Genomic DNA, 24,724 nt, shown 5'->3' with positions numbered 1-24,724 from the left:
GAAAGCTCCGAACATTAACCTCTGTATGAAATCTTGTGCCCAAAGGGGGGTTTCCAGAAATCTATTTTTGGTTTAGTTATGTAGTCCCTATGGTACTATTGGGTCTCTTACGTATCCACAACATATTGGATGTACGAGTGACTGTCCTTGAATGACCTTAGCTATTAATAGGACAGTAAACCTAATCAACCGACCACTTTAAAATTAAATACAGTTTAGAATTTTGAAGTATTAGAAATGGACATCACATGACAAAAGGGAACGACGAAGACTGTCTTTCGAAGGGTTTAAAATAATTTAAGCTGGATCTGGAACGACTGTTGAACATGTAGATGATATTTCACGTTCATGACGTAGAACTATGGTCATGATTAATAGTTTCATTGATACATGTATACAATTAACTTCCTGTCGTTGTTTAAATAAAAAAAATGCAAAGGAAAACAGATAGATACAAGTACGTAGCATGAAATAATAAGACTGTAAAAAAGGAAAGGAACTACACATCAACTGTTTACATATATAACTTTCTAACTTCCACATACGAACAATAAATATTGCCACGATAAAGGCTCAAAATATCTATATTAGGCAGATAATTATGTTTAGAATTCATGACCAGCCTAGTATTCGATTTTATATAGTTGTTTTCTGATATGCCGATACAATGTAAGACGTTTTACAAAACCAGTGGCAGTTTGTTGATAAACTTTTCTGAGAAATCTACTTTCTCTTTCATATATTTAGCTCGAAATGAACCAATAGAAATTAGTGACGTATACATGTTCGATATGTTTATGATAACAGCTGAGATTACCTTGACTGCATCTCTCTCAGCTTGAACTCTTGAAACTCCCCAGAGAATAGTTTATAATTAGAAATGAGAAATAGTGATGGATATGGAAGAGGAAATCCCATGGACAATCGTATTATATACGTATACGTCCACCCAGATACCACAAGTCTGAGGAGAAGGGAACAGACATGGAGATGGGACGTATACTAGTGTTGGTGTTCAGTATTATTGTCACCTTACCTATCTCGCACTTGAAGTCGATGTAAGTACATGTAACTTGATGTCATTTAATGTCAGGGATTTTTTAAATTTAAAACTTCACTTTTTTAAACTAGAGCGAACATCGATTAAAACCATGGTACAGAATGATATTCATTAACGATTTGTAAGTTTTGCAATCTTATTGATTCGGTAAGCTATCGAATTTCTTTCCAAGTGCTATCTGTTATGATGTGTATCTACAAGGTTGACCTAAATATCGAATCAATCAAATATAGTACAACTCAGAAGTTATCTTTCATTGTGTCCTAACTCATAAATATAGACAGGCGTGGAAGCATTATGCATGCCATTGCTTAAATAACCCACGTTTTTCACCATTTAATATTTCTCGACAATTTTGTACGTAAAAGCAAAAGTATTTGGCAGCATTACAAAATATGTTAATCGTGTCATTGACTTGCATATGCATTCAGTGACGGATCAAGAATAACAATCGTGTAGAAGAGGGAAAGTGTCACAAATACCCCCTGATGATTCCATTGAGTGTAGAAAGCGTTGAAAATGATGAAATAACATTGATTACACGATAATTATAGTATAAAACATGTACCCCCCACCCCCGAACGTGCATCATATCTTAACCAAGGTGACGTTACAACATAAAACATGAACAGATTTCAATTTGTTATCAAACAGAGGTAGTGCTGCAGATGACGGACTTCGACTCCCATTGGAAAACGGTCCTGAACCCGAGCAGCGGTATGTAGAGGCTGGCGAATCTGTTATGATGGGAGAAGACATCTTAATACTCTATAATGACAATATCCGGGACGGTGAAACGATGACCAACAACAACGTTGATGACAGATGACATATCTGTAAAATTAAGACAATTCAGCGTAAGTGTATATACAATGTAGATGTATCATTCTTGTTACCTTTGATCATTTACAACAATGTGGAAGTAATCCGACAGTCGTTATACAATAATTATTCTTAACGTTGAATCCACAAATATTTAATCGTAAAGTGAAAACAAAATAATATAACATCGTATAGAGTTGGTTTCATTTTCTGGTTTCCCTAATCATGATTCAATATTGTTTTGTAGGAGTAACCATCGACACAGAATCGTGAAAAGAGATCCTCCCGAATGGAAAACACAGCTGTATGGATAGTAACACGACATTCACTTGGTAGAATCATTTCTGCCTTCATGGTGTATTTAACCGTATATTGGAGATTCCCAATGGTTCCTTGCCCGGATAACATTGTTGGAGGTTCGTGGTGGGACCCGATCCGGATGTTGGAGGTTCCCAATCCTAGCTTACCCGGAAGTCGGAGATTCCCAGTGATACCCACTCTGGAGGTTGAAGGTTCCTTGTGGTACCTTGCCCGGAGGTTGAAGGTTCCCGACTGTGCTCAGATGGGAAACTGGAGGTTCTCGGTGGTACCTTGCCCGGATGTTGGAAGTTCCAGTTAGTACACAGTGCGGATGTTGGAGGTTTATGGTGGTATACCCAGCCCAGATGTGTCGGCCCCGGATGTAAGGATTTTTTTAGTGGTAACTAGCACGATTACCATGTGTTTCCGGTGGTATCGGTCCTAATGTTGTGATATCTAATCCGGAAATTGGAAGTTCATGGCCCCGGGTATTAGATAAATTCGGTGGTTCTCAGTCCGGATGCTGGCTGAAGCTTCCCTGGATGATGGGGTTTCCAATGTTACCCGTACCAGATGGTTGATATTTTACGTGGCACACAGACTGTTTAGGATAGTGATTAAATAAACTTACTCAAAATGCAAAAGAAATCATAGTTATTTACAAAGAAGGAAAGGAGCAAATGTTTTGTAATTGTATACAGTAACAACGAATATTCGTGATCGAATGACACTTGCTGATATGTAACAACATTCATAACAAAGACAATGACATATCATAATAGTTTTTATCTAAAATTAGACAAAAGAATGTTTCCATTGTATTTCAGTGTTATATAATTTTTTCCTTAATTAAACCATCATGTCATGTTCATTGATAATAAAACTATAACAAAAGGATAGTTTTCTTTGCTTGTGTTAACATTTCCTGTCAGTACAATACAGTTATTGTAGTTGAATTGTAATAAAAGTAGTTTTTCGAACTCTCCAAAAGTATCTAAATAATGTATGAAAGTATTAAAAAATTTTTTTTTTTTTTTTTTTTTTTTTTTTTTATGAAAACTTTTCGAGTTAACATTTCTAAATTCCGAATATGTATCAATACATGTTTATTTGGAGTAAGTACACCTACCATCAATGTATTAGCAGCACATGATGTTTGATTTTTTTGTAATTTGTTTTCGAAATTCCCTTATCTCGGAAGTCGCCATAAAACTGCTAACGTGACACTTCTCAAATGTGTATACTACCCAAAATGGTACACTTTTAATATACATGAAGCAGAATTTCCAGTTTACGACTGACAATTTTTTTTTTAACTTTTCAGTTTACAATCTCACCTGACAATAATTGTCCGGAACAGAAATTAAGGTGCTGTATACTAACTCTGGCATTTTTCCAACGTCATTTTCTTTCCTTTTGTTTATTAGCTCTATTTAAAAATGAAAATAATGACATTGTGAAAAAATCCTGGAAACGACGTCGTGTGACAGCCCTAAAACACCAAACATACCTTTATAACACTGAAAACAATGTGCTGAATGGGAAATTTTTGATAGATATGTGACGCAGATAAACTGTAAATTATCTGAAATTTCAAACATCTTTTATAATGTCTAGACATGTATCAATTAAATCTAGAAGGTATACCATTTTGGGTTATCGGACCTAATGAAACATAGGGCTGGACCGGGGATGCTTCAAAGCTCTCTATTTGTAAATACGAGTAAATGCACTGCTGACAAGTACACAAATCATGAAATTAAAACTAGAGGCATCTATTTGTTAAAAAATTAGATAAACAAAATGATGAAGTAGGGTATTTATTACTTTAATGACAATAAAGAATTTTGTCATGCTACAGAAAAAAAGTATCAATGATTCTGATCTGTCAATTAGCTTGTCGGTTTTTGTGAGACATAGCTACCAATTGCATTTAGTGTTCGTTATGCCACGTCTGTGTAAGGAGAGATAATTCCTACTTTATAATTGTCAACTTATAATTAAACTATGGATCTACCATCTTTCGAAACTTTTACGTTGGGCTGTCATCTTATATTGAATTCCTTAACGGCATTGCACTCTTGATTATCTCCCTTTGTAAGAGTTCTAAAGTAGCCAATCAGAAAGCTCCGAACATTAACCTCTGTATGAAATCTTGTGCCCAAAGGGGGGTTTCCAGAAATCTATTTTTGGTTTAGTTATGTAGTCCCTATGGTACTATTGGGTCTCTTACGTATCCACAACATATTGGATGTACGAGTGACTGTCCTTTGAATGACCTTAGCTATTAATAGGACAGTAAACCTAATCAGCCGACCACTTTAAAATTAAATACAGTTTAGAATTTTGAAGTATTAGAAATGGACATCACATGACAAAAGGGAACGACGAAGACTGTCTTTCGAAGGGTTTAAAATAATTTAAGCTGGATCTGGAACGACTGTTGAACATGTAGATGATATTTCACGTTCATGACGTAGAACTATGGTCATGATTAATAGTTTCATTGATACATGTATACAATTAACTTCCTGTCGTTGTTTAAATAAAAAAATGCAAAGGAAAACAGATAGATACAAGTACGTAGCATGAAATAATAAGACTGTAAAAAAGGAAAGGAACTACACATCAACTGTTTACATATATAACTTTCTAACTTCCACATACGAACAATAAATATTGCCACGATAAAGGCTCAAAATATCTATATTAGGCAGATAATTATGTTTAGAATTCATGACCAGCCTAGTATTCGATTTTATAGTTGTTTTCTGATATGCCGATACAATGTAAGACGTTTTACAAAACCAGTGGCAGTTTGTTGATAAACTTTTCTGAGAAATCTACTTTCTCTTTCATATATTTAGCTCGAAATGAACCAATAGAAATTAGTGACGTATACATGTTCGATATGTTTATGATAACAGCTGAGATTACCTTGACTGCATCTCTCTCAGCTTGAACTCTTGAAACTCCCCAGAGAATAGTTTATAATTAGAAATGAGAAATAGTGATGGATATGGAAGAGGAAATCCCATGGACAATCGTATTATATACGTATACGTCCACCCAGATACCACAAGTCTGAGGAGAAGGGAACAGACATGGAGATGGGACGTATACTAGTGTTGGTGTTCAGTATTATTGTCACCTTACCTATCTCGCACTTGAAGTCGATGTAAGTACATGTAACTTGATGTCATTTAATGTCAGGGATTTTTTAAATTTAAAACTTCACTTTTTTAAACTAGAGCGAACATCGATTAAAACCATGGTACAGAATGATATTCATTAACGATTTGTAAGTTTTGCAATCTTATTGATTCGGTAAGCTATCGAATTTCTTTCCAAGTGCTATCTGTTATGATGTGTATCTACAAGGTTGACCTAAATATCGAATCAATCAAATATAGTACAACTCAGAAGTTATCTTTCATTGTGTCCTAACTCATAAATATAGACAGGCGTGGAAGCATTATGCATGCCATTGCTTAAATAACCCACGTTTTTCACCATTTAATATTTCTCGACAATTTTGTACGTAAAAGCAAAAGTATTTGGCAGCATTACAAAATATGTTAATCGTGTCATTGACTTGCATATGCATTCAGTGACGGATCAAGAATAACAATCGTGTAGAAGAGGGAAAGTGTCACAAATACCCCTGATGATTCCATTGAGTGTAGAAAGCGTTGAAAATGATGAAATAACATTGATTACACGATAATTATAGTATAAAACATGTTCCTACCCACCCCCCATCGAACGTGCATCATAAATCTTAACCAAGGTGACGTGCATCATATCTTAACCAAGTGACACAAAAAAACATGAACAGATTTCAATTTGTTATCAAACAGAGGTAGTGCTGCAGATGACGGACTTCGACTCCCATTGGAAAACGGACCTGAACCCGAGCAGCGGTATGTAGAGGCTGGCGAATCTGTTATGATGGTAGAAGACATCTTAATACTGTATGATGACGATATCCGGGACGGTGAAACGATGACCAACGTTGATGACATATCTGTAAAATTAAGACAATTCAGCGTAAGTGTATATACAATGTAGATGTATCATTCTGGTTACCTTTGATCATTTACAACAATGTGGAAGTAATCCGACAGTCGTTATACAATAATTATTCTTAACGTTGAATCCACAAATATTTAATCGTAAAGTGAAAACAAAATAATATAACATCGTATAGAGTTGGTTTCATTTTCTGGTTTCCCTAATCATGATTCAATATTGTTTTGTAGGAGTAACCATCGACACAGAATCGTGAAAAGAGATCCTCCCGAATGGAAAACACAGCTGTATGGATAGTAACACGACATTCACTTGGTAGAATCATTTCTGCTTTCATGGTGTATTTAGGCCGTATATTGGAGATTCCCAATGGTTCCTTGCCCGGATAACGTTGTTGGAGGTTCGTGGTGGTACCCGATCCGGATGTTGGAGGTTCCCAATCCTAGCTTACCCGGACGTCGGAGATTCCCAGTGATACCCACTCTGGAGGTTGAAGGTTCCTTGTGGTACCTTGCCCGGAGGTTGAAGGTTCCCGACTGTGCTCAGATGGGAAACTGGAGGTTCTCGGTGGTACCTTGCCCGGATGTTGGAGGTTCCTGTTAGTACACAGTGCGGATGTTGGAGGTTTATGGTGGTATACCCAGCCCAGATGTGTCGGCCCCGGATTTAAGGATTTTTTTAGTGGTAACTAGCACGATTACCATGTGTTTCCGGTGGTATCGGTCCTAATGTTGTGATATCTAATCCGGAAATTGGAAGTTCATGGCCCCGGGTATTAGATAAATTCGGTTGTTCTCAGTCCGGATGCTGGCTGAAGCTTCCCTGGATGATGGGGTTTCCAATGTTACCCGTACCAGATGGTTGATATTTTACGTGGCACACAGACTGTTTAGGATAGTGATTAAATAAACTTACTCAAAATGCAAAAGAAATCATAGTTATTTACAAAGAAGGAAAGGAGCAAATGTTTTGTAATTGTATACAGTAACAACGAATATTCGTGATCGAATGACACTTGCTGATATGTAACAACATTCATAACAAAGACAATGACATATCATAATAGTTTTTATCTAAAATTAGACAAAAGAATGTTTCCATTGTATTTCAGTGTTATATAATTTTTTTCCTTAATTAAACCATCATGTCATGTTCATTGATAATAAAACTATAACAAAAGGATAGTTTTCTTTGCTTGTGTTAACATTTCCTGTCAGTACAATACAGTTATTGTAGTTGAATTGTAATAAAAGTAGTTTTTCGAACTCTCCAAAAGTATCTAAATAATGTATGAAAGTATTAAAAATTTTTGTTTTTTTTTTTTATGAAAACTTTTCGAGTTAACATTTCTAAATTCCGAATATGTATCTATACATGTTTATTTGGAGTAAGTAGACCTACCTTCAATGTATTAGCAGCACATGATGTTAGATTTTTTTGTAATTTGTTTTCGAAATTCCCTTATCTCGGAAGTCGCCGTAAAACTGCTAACGTGACACTTCTCAAATGTGTATGCTACCCAAAATGGTACACTTTTATTATACATGAAGCAGAATTTCCAGTTTACGACTGACAATTTTTTTTTTAACTTTTCAGTTTACAATCTCACCTGACAATAATTGTCCGGAACAGAAATTAAGGTGCTGTATACTAACTCTGGCATTTTTCCAACGTCATATTCTTTCCTTTTGTTTATTAGCTCTATTTAAAAATGAAAATAATGACATTGTGAAAAAATCCTGGAAACGACGTCGTGTGACAGCCCTAAAACACCAAACATACCTTTAAAACACTGAAAACAATTGCTGAATGGGAAATTTTTGATAGATATGTGACTTAGATAAACTGTAAATTATTTGAAATTTCAAACATTTTTATTATGTCTAGACATGTATCAATTAAATCTAGGAGGTATACCATTTTGGGTTATCGGACCTAATGAAACATAGGGCTGGACCGGGGATGCTTCAAAGCTCTCTATTTGTAAATACGAGTATATGCACTGCTGACAAGTACACAAATCATGAAGATTAAAACTAGAGGCATCTATTTGTTAATAAATTAGATAAACAAAATGATGAAGTAGGGTATTTATTACTTTAATGACAATAAAGAATTTTGTCATGCTACAGAAAAAAGTATCAATGATTCTGATCTGTCAATTAGCTTGTCGGGTTTTGTGAGACATTGCTACCAATTGCATTTTGGTTCATTATGCCACGTCTGTGTAAGGGGAGATAATTCCTCCTTTATAATTGTCAACTTATAATTAAACTATGGATCTACCATCTTTCGAAACTTTTACGTTGGGCTGTCATCTTATATTGAATTCCTTAACGGCATTGCACTCTTGATTATCTCCCTTTGTAAGAGTTCTAAAATAGCCAATCAGAAAGCTCCGAACATTAACCTCTCTATGAAATCTTGTGCCCAAAGGGGGGTTTCCAGAAATCTATTTTTGGTTTAGTTATGTAGTCCCTATGGTACTAATTGGGTCTCTTACATATCCAACAACATATTGGATGTATGAGTGACTGTCCTTGAATGACCTTAGCTATTAATAGGACAGAAAGCCTAACCAACCGACCACTTTAAAATTAAATACAGTTTAGAATTTCGAAGTATTAGACATGGACATCACATGACAAAAGGGAACGACGAAGACTGTCTTTCGAAGGGTTTAAAATAATTTAAGCTGGATCTGGAACGACTGTTGACATGTTGATGATACATTCATGGATGAATGGTCATGATTAATAGTTTCATTGATACCTGTATACAATTAACTTCCTGTCGTTGTTTAAATAAAAAAAATGCAAAGGAAAACAGATCGATATAAGTAGGTAGCATGAAATAGTAAGACTGTAAAAAAGGAACGGAACTACACATCAACTGTTTACATATATAACTTTCTAACTTCCACATACGAACAATAAATATTGCCACGATAAAAGGCTCAAAATATCTATATTAGGCAGATAATTATGTTTAGAATTCATGACCAGCCTAGTATTCGATTTTATAGTTGTTTTCTGATATGCCGATACAATGAAAGACGTTTTACAAAACCAGCGGCAGTTTGTTGATAAACTTTTCTGAGAAATCTACTTTCTCTTTCATATGTTTAGCTCGAAATGAACCAATAGAAATTAGTGACGTATACATGTTCGATATGTTTATGATAACAGCTGAGATTACCTTGACTGCATCTCTCTCAGCTTGAACTCTTGAAACTCCCCAGAGAATAGTTTATAATTAGAAATGAGAAATAAGGATGGATATGGAAGAGGAAATCCCATGGACAATCGTATTATATACGTATACGTCCACCCAGATACCACAAGTCTGAGGAGAAGGGAACAGACATGGAGATGGGACGTATACTAGTGTTGGTGTTCAGTATCATTGTCACCCTACCTATCTCGCACTTGAAGTCGATGTAAGTACATGTAACTTGATGTCATTTAATGTGGGAGATTTTTTAAAATTTAAAACTTCATTTTTTTAAACTAGAGCGAACATCGATTCAAAACAATGGTACAGAATGATATTCATTAACGATTTGTAAGTTATGCAATCTTATTGATTCGGTAAGCTATCGAATTTCTTTCCAAGTGCTATCTGTTATGATGTGTATCTACAAGGTTGACCTAAATATCGAATCAATCAAATATAGTACAACTCAGAAGTTATCTTTCACTGTGTCCTAAACTCATAAATATAGACAGGTGTGGAAGCATTATGCATGCCATTGCTTAAATAACCCACGTTTTTCACCATTTAATATTTCTCGACAATTTTGTACGTAAAAGCAAAAGTATTTGGCAGCATTACAAAATATGTTAATCGTGTCATTGACTTGCATATGCATTCAGTGACGGATCAAGAATAACAATCGTGTAGAAGAGGGAAAGTGTCACAAATACCCCTGATGATTCCATTGAGTGTAGAAAGCGTTGAAAATGATGAAATAACATTGATTACACGATAATTATAGTATAAAACATAATTGGATTGGGCGTTCCTGAATACCAACCCCACCCCAGTCGGTTTCACACTGGACTCTGTCCTGGCCTAAATTGAATTAATGTACCCCCACCCCCGAATGTGCATCATATCTTAACCAAGTGACGTTACAACATAAAACATGAACAGATTTCAATTTGTTATCAAACAGAGGTAGTGCTGCAGATGACGGACTTCGACTCCCATTGGAAAACGGTCCTGAACCCGAGCAGCGGTATGTAGAGGCTGGCGAATCTGTTATGATGGTAGAAGACATCTTAATACTGTATGATGACGATATCCGGGACGGTGAAACGATGACCAACGTTGATGACATATCTGTAAAATTAAGACAAGAAGACGACGACTCATGGGACAGTATTCTGCGTTACTAAGACGGCAAAGAATGGCCAACTCTGTTACAAATACCCGAAAGTTAGCCAAAGAAACGACAACAGCAAAGCCACTCGATTCGGCGTAAGTGTATATACAATGTAGATGTATCATTCTTGTTACCTTTGATCATTTACAACAATGTGGAAGTAATCCGACAGTCGTTATACAATAATTATTCTTAACGTTGAATCCACAAATATTTAATCGTAAAGTGAAAACAAAATAATATAACATCGTATAGAGTTGGTTTCATTTTCTGGTTTCCCTAATCATGATTCAATATTGTTTTGTAGGAGTAACCATCGACACAGAATCGTGAAAAGAGATCCTCCCGAATGGAAAACACAGCTGTATGGATAGTAACACGACATTCACTTGGTAGAATCATTTCTGCTTTCATGGTGTATTTAACCGTATATTGGAGATTCCCAATGGTTCCTTGCCCGGATAACATTGTTGGAGGTTCTTGGTGGGACCCGATCCGGATGTTGGAGGTTCCCAATCCTAGCTTACCCGGACGTCGGAGATTCCCAGTGATACCCACTCTGGAGGTTGAAGGTTCCTTGTGGTACCTTGCCCGGAGGTTGAAGGTTCCCGACTGTGCTCAGATGGGAAACTGGAGGTTCTCGGTGGTACCTTGCCCGGATGTTGGAAGTTCCAGTTAGTACACAGTGCGGATGTTGGAGGTTTATGGTGGTATACCCAGCCCAGATGTGTCGGCCCCGGATGTAAGGATTTTTTTAGTGGTAACTAGCACGATTACCATGTGTTTCCGGTGGTATCGGTCCTAATGTTGTGATATCTAATCCGGAAATTGGAAGTTCATGGCCCCGGGTATTAGATAAATTCGGTTGTTCTCAGTCCGGATGCTGGCTGAAGCTTCCCTGGATGATGGGGTTTCCAATGTTACCCGTACCAGATGGTTGATATTTTATGTGGCATACAGACTGTTTAGGATAGTGATTAAATAAACTTACTCAAAATGCAAAAGAAATCATAGTTATTTACAAAGAAGGAAAGGAGCAAATGTTTTGTAATTGTATACAGTAACAACGAATATTCGTGATCGAATGACACTTGCTGATATGTAACAACATTCATAACAAAGACAATGACATATCATAATAGTTTTTATCTAAAATTAGACAAAAGAATGTTTCCATTGTATTTCAGTGTTATATAATTTTTTCCTTAATTAAACCATCATGTCATGTTCATTGATAATAAAACTATAACAAAAGGATAGTTTTCTTTGTTTGTGTTAACACTTCCTGTCAGTACAATACAGTTATTGTAGTTGAATTGTAATAAAAGTAGTTTTTCGAACTCTCCAAAAGTATCTAAATAATGTATGAAAGTATCAAAAATTTCTGTTTTTTTTTTATGAAAACTTTTGGAGTTAACATTTCTAAATTCCGAATATGTATCTATACATGTTTATTTGGAGTAAGTAGACCTACCTTCAATGTATTAGCAGCACATGATGTTAGATTTTTTTGTAATTTGTTTTCGAAATTCCCTTATCTCGGAAGTCGCCGTAAAACTGCTAACGTGACACTTCTCAAATGTGTATGCTACCCAAAATAGAACACTTTTAATATACATGAAGCAGAAGTTCCAGTTTACGACTGACAATTTTTTTTTTAACTTTTCAGTTTACAATCTCACCTGACAATAATTGTCCGGAACAGAAATAAAGGTGCTGTATACTAACTCTGGCATTTTTCCAACGTCATATTCTTTCCTTTTGTTTATTAGCTCTATTTAAAAATGAAAATAATGACATTGTTCAAAAATCCTGGAAACGACGTCGTGTGACAGCCCTAAAACACCAAACATACCTTTAAAACACTGAAAACAATTGCTGAATGGGAAATTTTTGACATATATGTGACTTAGATAAACTGAAAATTATTTGAAATTTCAAACATTTTTTATTATTTCTAGACATGTATCAATTAAATCTAGGAGGTATACAATTTTGGGTTATCGGACCTAATGAAACATAGGGCTGGACCGGGAATGCTTCAAAGCTCTCTATTTGTAAATACGAGTATATGCACTGCTGACAAGTACACAAATCATGAAATTAAAACTAGAGGCATATATTTGTTAATAAATTAGATAAACAAAATGATGAAGTAGAGGGTTTTATTACTTTAATGACAATAAAGAATTTTCTCATGCTACAGAAAAAGTATCAATGATTATGATCTGTCAATTAGCTTGTCTGGTTTTGTGAAACATTGGTACCAATTGCATTTTGAATTCATTTTGCCACGTCTGTGTAAGGGGAGATAATTCCTCCTTTATAATTGTCAACTTATAATTAAACTATGGATCTACCATCTTTCGAAACTTTTACGTTGGGCTGTCATCTTATATTGAATTCCTTAACGGCATTGCACTCTTGATTATCTCCCTTTGTAAGAGTTCTAAAATAGCCAATCAGAAAGCTCCGAACATTAACCTCTCTATGAAATCTTGTGCCCAAAGGGGGGTTTCAGAAATCTATTTTTGGTTTAGTTATGTAGTCCCTATGGTAATAATGGGTCTCTTACATATCAACAACATGTTGGATGTATGAGTGACTGTCCTTGAATGACCTTAGCTATTAATAGGACAGAAAGCCTAACCAACCGACCACTTTAAAATTAAATACAGTTTAGAATTTCGAAGTATTAGACATGGACATCACCTGACAAAAGGGAACGACGAGGACTGTCTTTCGAAGGGTTTAAAATAATTTAAGCTGGATCTGGAACGACTGTTGAACATGTAGATGAATGGTCATGATTAATAGTTTCATTGATACCTGTATACAATTAACTTCCTGTCGTTGTTTAAATAAAAAAAATGCAAAGGAAAACAGATCGATATAAGTAGGTAGCATGAAATAGTAAGACTGTAAAAAAGGAACGGAACTACACATCAACTGTTTACATATATAACTTTCTAACTTCCACATACGAACAATAAATATTGCCACGATAAAAGGCTCAAAATATCTATATTAGGCAGATAATTATGTTTAGAATTCATGACCAGCCTAGTATTCGATTTTATAGTTGTTTTCTGATATGCCGATACAATGTAAGACGTTTTACAAAACCAGCGGCAGTTTGTTGATAAACTTTTCTGAGAAATCTACTTTCTCTTTCATATGTTTAGCTCGAAATGAACCAATAGAAATTAGTGACGTATACATGTTTGATATGTTTATGATAACAGCTGAGATTACCTTGACTGCATCTCTCTCAGCTTGAACTCTTGAAACTCCCCAGAGAATAGTTTATATTTAGAAATGAGAAATAAGGATGGATATGGAAGAGGAAATCCCATGGACAATCGTATTATATACGTATACGTCCACCCAGATACCACAAGTCTGAGGAGAAGGGAACAGACATGGAGATGGGACGTATACTAGTGTTGGTGTTCAGTATCATTGTCACCCTGCCTATCTCGCACTTGAAGTCGATGTAAGTACATGTAACTTGATGTCATTTAATATGAGAGATTTTTTAAATTTAAAACTTCATTTTTTTAAACTAGAGCGAACATCGATTCAAAACAATGGTACAGAATGATATTCATTAACGATTTGTAAGTTATGCAATCTTATTGATTCGGTAAGCTATCGAATTTCTTTCCAAGTGCTATCTGTTATGATGTGTATCTACAAGGTTGACCTAAATATCGAATCAATCAAATATAGTACAACTCAGAAGTTATCTTTCACTGTGTCCTAACTCATAACTATGGACAGGTGTGGAAGCATTATGCATGTCACTGCTTAAATAATCCACGTTTTACACCATTTAATATTTCTAGACAATTTTGTATGTAAAAGCAAAAGCATTTGGCAGCTTTACAAAATATGTTAATCGTGTCATTGACTTGCATATGCATTCAGTGACGGATCGAGAATAACTATCTTGTAGAAGAGGGAAAGTGTCACAAATACCCCTAATGATGCCATTGAGTGTAGAAAGCGTTGAAAACGATGAAATAACATTGATTACACGATAATTATAGTATAAAACAGAATTGGATAGGGCGTTCCTGAATACCAACCCCACCCCATTCGGTTTCACATTGGACTCTGTCCTGGCCTAAATTGTATTAATGTACCCCCACCCCCGAATGTGCATCATTTCTTAGCCTAGGTGACGTTACAACATATAACATGAACATATTTCAATTTGTTACCCAACAGAGGCAGTGCTGCAGATGACGGACTTCGACTCCCTATGGAAAACGGTCCTGAACCCGAGCAACGGTATGTAGAGGCTGACGAATCTGTTTTGATGGGAGAAGACATCTTAATACTGTATAATGACGATATCCGGGACGGTGAAACGATGACCAACGATGATGACATATCTGTAAAATTAAGACAAGAAGACGACGGCTCATCGGACAGTATTCTGCGCTTACTAAGACGGCAAAGAATGGCCAACTCTGTTACAAATACCCGAAAGTTAGCCAAAGAAACGACAACAGCAAAGCCACTCGATTCAGCGTAAGTGTATATACAATGTAGATGTATCATTCTGGTTACCTTTGATCATTTACAACAATGTGGAAGTCATCCGACAGCCGTTATACAATAATTATTCTTAACGTTGAATCCACAAATATTTAATCGTAAAGTGAAAACAAAATAATATAACATCGTATAGAGTTGGTTTCATTTTCTGGTTTCCCTAATCATGATTCAATATTGTTTTGTAGGAGTAACCATCGACACAGAATAGTGAAGAGAGATCCTCCCGAATGGAAAACACAACTGTATGGATAGTAACACGACATTCACTAGGTAGAATCATTTCTGCTTTCATTGTGTATTTAGGCCGTATATTGGAGATTCCCAATACTCCCTCGCCCAGTTAACGTTGTTGGAGGTTCTTGGTGGTACCCAGTCCGGATGTTGGAGGTTCCAATCCTAGATTATACGGACGTTGGAGATTCCCAGTGATACCCACTGTGGAGGTTAAAGGTTCCTGGTGGTACCATGCCTGGAGATTGGAGGTTCCCGACTGCGTCCAGTGGGGATACTGGGGGTTCTCTGTGGTACCTTGCCCGGAGGTTCGAGGTTCCCGACTGTGCCCAGAGCGGGTACTGGAGGTTCTCGGTGGTACCTTGCCCGGGTGTTGGAGGTTTCTGTTGGTACCCAGTGCGGATGTTGGAGGTTTACGGGGTTATAACCCCAGATGTGTCGGCTTTTATGTAAGGATTATTTTAGTGGTAACCAGCACGATTGTCATGTGTTTCCGGTGGTATCAGTCCCTTATGTTATGATATCTAATCCTGATATTGGAGGTTCATGGCCCCGGATATTAGATGAATTCATTGGTTCTCAGTCCGTATGCTGGCTGAAGCTTACCTGGATGATGGGGTTTCCGATGTTACCCGTTCCAGATGGTTGATATTTTCGTGGCACACAGACTGTTAAGGATAGTAATTAAATAAACTTACTAAAAATGCAACAGATAGTTATCTACAAAGAAGGGAATTCGAAGGAGCAAATGTTTTTTTTAATGTATACAGTAAGAACGAATATTCGTGATCGAATGACACTTGCTGATATGTAACAACATTCATAATAAAGACAATGACATATGTCTTTTTTCATCTAAAATTAAAAAGAAAGTTTCATTGTATTTCAGTGCTATTTAACTGTTTCGTTCGTTAAACCATCATGTCATGTTTATTGGTAATAAAACTATAACAAAAGGACAGTTTTCTTTGTTTGTGTTAGCAGTAGTTGAATCCTTTCAATACAATAGAGACTAAAAGTATTTCAATACAATAGAGACTAAAAGTATTTTTTTGAAATTTCGAAATGTATCTAAATAATGTATGAAAGTATTCAATTTCTAGTTTTTATGAAAACATTATGAAACACAAGTTAGCGGTTCAAAATTCCGAAATTTTCAGTGATGATATCGTAAAAGGATGATATATAAGTGCATCTTTAGAGATATTTATCTAAAAAAAACCAAAAAGCTGAGTCGTATAGAAATATTTAAAATGATACGGTAGTGCTTTCATCACTATACCTACATTACATGCAAAAAGGGAATAGAACAAGTAAAAAGAATCAGCTTCCACGCCGATAAATGAACAGGATTGTATTTCTTTAAACAATGATAGAATAATAGAAACTATTCAATTAAGCTATTATCAAATATTAGAGCGCTACAACCAAGTAAAGCAGAAGTAATTAAGGATATTGGACGCAGCAGAGTATTTCATTATTCAATTTGCTGCTTACCATCTTTTTTTCGAAGTAGACTATTCCGTTTATTTTGTAAACCAGACGAGAATGTATAAAGTAGGCTATGAATGAGCGCCTATCTGGTCAGATAGGTGTTCAAACAAAGCCGCTTGTGTGCGAGGGGAGATAACTCCAATTACATTATGGTCAAGGTAAACAAACATGTATTCAAGCACATGGATTTGTTATAGTTGATATAATTTAATATATATTAAGATATATGTAGCACTAAAATAAAACGTTTCAGTTTCTCTTTATAGAGTAATACATCAAAATGTATACTGAATATTGCTGAAGTAATAAATAATGCATTTACAGTGCCATCAACTACTTAAGATACAGCGATGTACTAGTCAAGTGTTAAAATTGTAAGACGCCATGAAAGGGAGACGTAGATCTGTCAACTTTTAAACCCCAATTAGTTAAACATTTCAAATATTCTTGATAAATGAAGCCAAGAGGCTGTTGACATTGATTTTTTAAAAAAAGAAGTAGCGACGACCCGATAAACTTGAAACTAGGACGTTTTCACCAACAAGAAATGGGTGTTACAAATTTTGAGACAAAAACTTATTGTTATAGCAGTAGAATTCATTTTCATTTAATATGAACGATGTTTTTAATACGCCTTGTGAAAATACATATAGATTCAACAGTAGTTTCACACAAAATCGTTGTCAGCAACCACAAAAGCAGTTATTTTTTGTCCAGCATTGTTCAACCCTTTTGTGTGAAATTCTGCTTCGCTTTTTGTTTATTTCGTCAACGCTGTGTTGGGCCGTATACGCTGTTCTAACATTCCATATATCCTGCGTTGCTTAATTGTATATTGACAAGGCGTATATGGGCCATAGTAAATATGTGCTTATGTTAATGAGAATCTACCTAATCCAAAGACCAGTTCACATTGCTTTGTTATGGTTTGGATTGCTATACACTCGTATTAATGCTGATTTTGCCAGATAAGGACATCGAAAGCGAAGATCCACATATTCAGTGTAAGTGGGGCTTAACTTAACAGCATTGAATACACGCGGTTCAGAAACCTAAGCAATGTAAACATTTATTTAGACCTACTATTAGTTGTCAATCATTCTTAGAATTTAGGGATCTTGATACAATTATAAACATGAATTTTGATGGTTTTAAAGACAGCGTTCATATGTCAAAAGATATTTTGAAGTGAAATGTTACAACAGCTGCATGTGATGCAAGAAACATGTATGATGTTGTTCAACATCATCTAATTTTGACCAATCAAGGCCAGCATTAATAGATCAATAATGAGCACTGCAAGTCGTCAACATTACACGATATTTAACAAAGTCTCCACTTGTGTTAGAACTCTATTTTGAAATACAAAGAAAATAAAGCTAGTTTCCTTTTAGAACATTTTATTTTCCAATATATTAAACGTGGCTGCAGAAAAAGCACGGAATGCGTTTAGTCAAATTGAAGGTCCGTTGCAGCAATAGAAATAAATCAAGAATTCTGTAGATGACGGTTACAATTGATCTCCGTTAGCAGTTGCGTATCTTTCCTGATGTTGATTTATGCAATTACGTACCTCTTGGGCATACAAATGTATTTCATTAGCAGAACAGTCAATAAAATGTATTTGGTGTAACAAGCTCCAGATATGTCCATAGCTTTACAACCGCACTAAGGGTATAGATTACAAACGCGTTCCCAAAAAGTGATATGATCATAGATCAGAGACTCCAACGAGTTTAGTGTGGGAAGTGTATATTTTAGAGGAACCAAAGATGGCGGTCGGTGCTCACTACGTAGATATCCGTAAGTAAAATAATTCTTGATAAATGATAAAAGTATAATTATATGTTCCTGTGAATAATAAAGTAGTTAATAAGCGGGAGTGTTTTAATTTCGCTAAATTTGCAGATTCACCCAAATTCGTGAAATTTAATACCTCGCAAAAACTTCAAAAACAAAGGATTTACATATTAAATATTACAACCTGTCACGTTAATGACACTATAAGCGAAAATAAACGCCCGCGTATAAGTTATAAAAAATCAAATAGCAAAATTAAACAACTACACGTATCGCAATCTGCTGACGAGATGATTATTTTTGATATCCATGGTAACACACTTTCTTCATTATGGAACCGTTGTATTGTAGACGACCGCTGACTCTACTCACCCATACTTTGGCGGTATATTTGACCTTCCACCTGCATTGGTGCGTTATATTCTGTCGATGTATAGACATTTCATTACACAAATACAATGGAATATTAAACGTTAGGTGTCATGATGTCGACTTCATTGTCTTAATTGGTACACATACACTTAGTCGCTAAAACGATAGGGAAATATCTCGTGTATCGACGTGTTGCTGCCTCATAACATCGTCAAATATTGCTTATAACGTTTAAATTATCCTATTTATTAGAACAAATAAAAATACATTAATAAATATTGAGGTTTTCTTACTCATGGATCGCTACCAAGGCGAGCATCGGCCGCCATATTGGGCTTCTCACCGTAATATCCACACTTCTCAGACTAAGTACGTTAGACCCCTTGATATATTTAGATATGTAGATCAAGACTTACTGGTATGAAGCTTTAGACTGGCCACCAGTCTCTAGAATATTAAAAACCTCACTGAAATTAGTTTGGTAACTTTCGTCTCTTAGATATGTTTCAAACTAGGGGAGATAATCTAGTAGTAGAAATCTGTTGAGAAAATATCAATAACTGGTGACCAGTTTAATTAAGGCGTACAAATGGTATACAAAATACTGATACACTGACCACCACATGAGCATGTACTGTAAAGTCAAATCCACCAGTAGAGATTATACAGAGCAGACGACATCTTTAATAACCAGAGCATTTCACTTTCACACAATGACCCGGCTCCACGTGGGATATCTACAGTATGTATAACTGGGACGCCACATGTTTCCCTGCAATGGAATCTCGCATGACAATATGTAATATCATTCCATCCATTCCGATTTTGTGTTATCCAAATGGCACGTTCGTGAATTAATTATTCTGCTCATCAATAGTCGTCATATAACAAAGATTATTTCGACCCGCATCAAACGTTTTCCTGACATTCTTGTTCATCTTCTTCAGGTAGAAGCTTGTACTCAGCAGCAAGAAAGGCAAAAGAAGCATATGTAAAGATGGCGGCGAGGACATTGACGACGAAGGACCAGCCGAGGTTGAGTGGGCCGGTAATATCGATCCTCCTCTGATTGTAAGAGAAGACGATGTACTCGTTTCGCTGTAGATCATACACATAGTCTTTCCCCTTAATGCCCATCACAGTCCCAGACATAATGGCGAGGCTGGCTGTAACAAAAACGGTTGATATAATGGTGTACGACAAAACAGCTTTAAAACCTTTTACCCGATTGTAAAACACAATGACATAAAAATGAAGCAAAATATGCAATTAACTTAGAACCAGTCATAACATAGAACTTTAAGATATTTGTGCGAGTAATCTTGAAAACTTGCAAGGAGACCAGATGCTTCGGAAGAGTCTAGCATGTTTTAATTGACAACGCCACATAACCATCGTGTACACGTCTTCGAGCTGACTACGAAAATACCAAGAACAGAAAAAAAATAATTTCCATCATTGAAGCCAATATATATTATGCTATTATTGGTTGGGTCAAACGATGCAAGGGCTTTAAACAATAATGATAAAAAGACAAACCGTTTTACCTGCTGAGAAGGTACTGACAGCTAGTATCATGAGAACACACTTCCGGTCTATGTACTTCCGGTAGGGAATATCCTGTACCATGGATACCACAGTTACAATCATGGCGATAAACAGGAAAACGTACAACAACAATGCCATGACGGCGAACGCCTGGGAAGCTGTGATAAAGCCTGCAACGTAACACAGTATATAACTTAATATGTCGCCATTTCAATAGATCAAAAATCTTGATCTGTTGTTTTTTTCACAACAATTAAAAATAGAAGAGAGAACCGAAAACTGGAAATTTTAGATAAAAGGAACTTAAACTTATGTATAAATGAAAAAAAATCGGCTTGCAGTATACAGTTTCCATAATAAACTCTAATTCTCGTAATAACGTTATTCCAATCTAACTATAATTAGACTTGTAATTCCGCTCCACTATGATGCTCCACGTTGCGTACGTAGAGTATCGTAATGTAGCGAAATTACAAGTCTAATTTGAATTACATAGATATTATACATGAATAATATTTTGTTGTTTTCGGATAGTGAGATTTGCAAATAATTTGATTTAAATGAGAATGTTTGAGATTGAGGTTTCATGAGGTAAATGGTTATCAAATACAGTTTCCAATGTGTGAATGAGAGCAATGCTATGAGAAAGATGTGCATGGTATTATTTCTGTACATTGTCGACAGCTCTTTACATAGTAGCATCAGACAGCATTTCGAGAATGGTTTGACATAAAACATCAATATTTTATACACCGTCTGAAATCGATACTATAAGCCACTGCACGGGAACCAACCGATGTCATGAAATATTTACAGGCTTTATGATTAAGTTGGTTGTATCATGTAAAAAAAGGAGAAAAAAGAAGAAAAGAAGAAACAAAAATAAATACTATAAAGATTAACACATAAATTTGTTCATTGAGAACTAAAAGTTTCAATGCTGAAATGGATATAAACTTACATTCATGTTGCCTACATATAAAACTTTTCCATCCATTGATTATTCCTGGGCATTAGGTATCCCCCAATATTTAAGCTCATAACTATGAACCTTATATTACACAAAATCCAAATACGCCCACAAAAGTCGTAATCGGTGTAACTTAACTTAGATTGTATTGTGAACAAACAATCTCACACTCATAAAAATACAATGCATTCGATGACATGAATCTATCAAATGACCACAAAAAGGTCAGATGTATTAGTAACGTTAATCAGATAGAGTGGCTGGAGCAGGACAACTATCCTTATGAGAACGTGTGATAGCACCAGAACCACATTGTTATAATGTTTACTGAGACAAGGTGACCATTACTATAATGGATCGCTTTATGTAAGCTATAAATAGTCACTCTCCTTGTCACAGTAAACATTATACCAAGGTAATGTTTGGTGCTACCACGTGTTCTTATGAGGATATTTGTCCAGTTCCTACCATCCTACCACCACATTACTGTCATCATTAACCTTGACGTAACGATTCACAGATGTAAAATGGTCCCCCTCCTTGAGACGCGTCCATAAGTCTATGGGAAAGCTGCTTCATTCTCCAACTATTGACCTTCCTTAAATGAGTTACCGATAAGGCAGTTTTAGGTAAGTGTGATGCACAGGTAATGTGTCACAGGAATGCAAAGACAACAAATTGCACGGACAGCAATAAATGTCTACGACATATATTGCTCCGTCTTTGTATATTACAGAGTTAGCACCCTTGCGGATAGGTATCAAAATTGTTGTATCATTATGAGCGCAATTTACGTCATTTTCTCCGAAAATTATAACTTTACGCTCGCAAACACATGACGTTACAATCAATATCTACCCACAAGGGCAGATAACTTATATAACTAATAACAGATAATATACAAATACAAAAATAGCAGTAGACATATTGCTTCTCGAATTTTTGTTAGTTACATATGTGCACCGTTTCAATACTCTAATGAGGAAATTTATTAAATTAATTGATATGTATAGATCCATAAGACATGTTCATTTGTCCTGCAAGCATCCCTCCACAATGTAGATTATTCCGGGAGACTAGAATTTGGATAGGTATTTTGGTTAACATATTACTTTTATCAAACACCTGCTCCTATTATTCCCTCAACTTTTCCCCCTCAACTTTTTTAAAAGTCCAATGTAAACTGATATCATTTTTCATATTTCAACGATTATAAGCCGACTTTTCACTTTATTTGAATGATGATCAGTTTCATTTTTTTTAAAGAATATAAACCCAAATGAGCACTTTTAGTGCAAACTGTACACCTCGCAACAAATGTTTAAATGATAAGAACGATGCATGGTGTAAGTTTAAGACCAGATGATTCAGAAAGTTAGCGTCTTTTACCTGAGCAACAGTCTGCATCACTTGACATGAAACATGAAAACCACTGCAAATGCATACATCAACACGCACTAATCACTTTTATTGACATTTTGACATTATAAAGAAAAGAAAACAAATACTTTTCAATTTCCTATGCTATTCATTGTCATGTGCATTTTCTCAAATTTCCCTGAACCAAAATTGATCATTTTCCTTTACAAAATCATACAAACCATTTGTTGGCTGTGCCCATGATTCACATGTCCAGTATGCTGGCTCCTTAACCATGAGACATTTGGACCACAGGCCTCCATGTATGCCCTCGCTAACATGTAACCATGAGGGCGTGGCGAACGCAATTATGAAGCAAAGAAACCCACACAGAAATAGGGCGGCGGCCGTGACTAACTTCCGGGTCAAAAACGTCGTATCCATAATAGAGATTGTGACTGTAGAATGCTTCTTTCATCATCAGACTCTGAACAGAGAAAGAGTTATACGTCTAATTCAGCTGCAATATATATGGACACGGAATATGGGTACATTGTAATACTCCCATAAACATACAGTTCAGACAATAAATGCTAGTATATTTATAAGATTAAATCATCAACGTTTTTTTGTGTGTATTCTACACTATTGATAATGCATATTTATCATTTTATTTCTTTCTGTGAACAAGTACTGTCTACAAATTATCATCCTGATATAATAAGCATGCTATAATGATGATAAAAATCAGGGACGAGAAATTAAACACAAGGTATAATATTATATATATATGCAATACATGGATTTAAGCTTGTGTGGAAACAGAATATATCTATCGGTTCGTCTGCATTGTTGTAACACAACGCTCTAAAAGCTTTTTGAGTAAATATGACAATTGCCGCCATTACTTAATAACCAGAATCACACGGACTCTGTATATTATGATACCGTCTCGCCAGCGTGATTGTCGCTGCTACTGACCTAATGAACCTACTGGAGGGATGGCCCTGGTTCCGACAACCGTATTGATTATTTGTTAGGCGTAAAATAGCATGGCCATAAACACGTGTGATCGCGGACACAATACACACATGCTACCGATCTAGCTTTATAGAAATCTAGAATTGGAAATCATGTATTTGCATCATCAATAGTTAAAATTGCCTTAAAACGCCAACGAGGAAAAAGCATAACAGTGTATGTTGTGTTGATATGTCGCAAGCGTATATATTGCGATGCAATGCAAAAAGCAATGCTCTAAGGATAGGAGGAAATATGGCGACCGGTCAAAGCTCTCATACATACCTCGATGGCGGCACTAATTGGAGTTCCGAGATGTCCACAAAATTAAGAGAATGACCATCGTGATACCCGAAAACATGCACATGATTTCCTGCCAGCGGTTCGACGCACAAACCAACAATCGTCACGAACGATTTCGGGAAGCATACTTATCGATTTTTGTTGCTATGCCAACGCCTCTAGGCCATTCGTATCTTTCTATGGAGTTATCCACCAGATAAAGCAATGAGAAAAACAAATCCCGCATCAATTACTGAAATGTACTTGTTTTAAGTACTCTTCTGCTGGTATTGCACTCAGCGTACACTGATGATGAGCAGGGCTAGCAATTGCAAAACCTAAGCGAATTTGTCACTTGAAAATTGAAGTAATTTTCATCAACTACACAGAAAAAAATGAAGTATTAGGTAAGGCATAGTACAAATGTGTTATATATGTGATAATCACAATACAATTTCATAATAAAAGAAACTTGATATAC

At 35.8% G+C, this 24,724-nt stretch overlaps 2 protein-coding genes and 1 long non-coding RNA gene across 5 annotated transcripts; 2 read left to right on the top strand and 1 right to left on the bottom strand.

The window, feature by feature from the left end:
- The first annotated feature begins 1,884 nt into the window (after positions 1–1,884).
- LOC138326244 (uncharacterized) lies at positions 1,885–3,081 on the top strand. Its single transcript, XR_011208879.1, has 2 exons — positions 1,885–1,917; positions 2,130–3,081. It is a non-coding gene; the product is annotated as an uncharacterized lncRNA (long non-coding RNA).
- Positions 3,082–5,003: 1,922 nt separating this feature from the next.
- On the top strand, positions 5,004–16,348 carry LOC138324848 (uncharacterized). 3 transcript variants are annotated; one of them, XR_011208689.1, is made up of 4 exons: positions 5,008–5,360; positions 6,043–6,232; positions 6,445–6,806; positions 6,839–7,332. XR_011208689.1 is itself a non-coding variant. In XM_069270030.1 (3 exons), exons 1-3 carry the CDS (start codon positions 5,287–5,289, stop codon positions 15,417–15,419), a joined length of 447 nt encoding a protein of 148 aa, XP_069126131.1. In that variant the 5' UTR covers positions 5,004–5,286; the 3' UTR covers positions 15,420–16,348. The 3 variants fall into 3 exon arrangements, 2 of the variants coding, with proteins under 2 accessions (XP_069126131.1, XP_069126130.1); XM_069270030.1 differs by lacking the exons at positions 6,043–6,232; positions 6,445–6,806; positions 6,839–7,332 and adding exons at positions 14,835–15,140; positions 15,353–16,348 and having other exon boundaries at positions 5,004–5,360; XM_069270029.1 differs by lacking the exons at positions 5,008–5,360; positions 6,043–6,232; positions 6,445–6,806; positions 6,839–7,332 and adding exons at positions 13,380–14,097; positions 14,835–15,140; positions 15,353–16,348.
- Positions 16,349–18,282: 1,934 nt separating this feature from the next.
- On the bottom strand, positions 18,283–24,383 carry LOC138324846 (uncharacterized). The gene is made up of 4 exons (XM_069270027.1): positions 24,247–24,383; positions 23,184–23,428; positions 20,612–20,782; positions 18,283–20,230 (listed from the first exon to the last, which is right to left on the bottom strand). The coding sequence occupies exons 2-4, from the start codon at positions 23,383–23,385 to the stop codon at positions 19,974–19,976; spliced, it is 630 nt and encodes a 209-aa protein (XP_069126128.1). The 5' UTR covers positions 23,386–23,428; positions 24,247–24,383; the 3' UTR covers positions 18,283–19,973.
- Positions 24,384–24,724: the final 341 nt, after the last annotated feature.

Source organism: Argopecten irradians, chromosome 6 (genome assembly GCF_041381155.1).
Source record: "Argopecten irradians isolate NY chromosome 6, Ai_NY, whole genome shotgun sequence".
Classification (NCBI taxonomy): Eukaryota; Metazoa; Mollusca; class Bivalvia; order Pectinida; family Pectinidae; genus Argopecten; species Argopecten irradians.
Note: the sequence above shows the minus strand (reverse complement) of the source record. Positions and strands in the feature narration are given on the sequence as shown.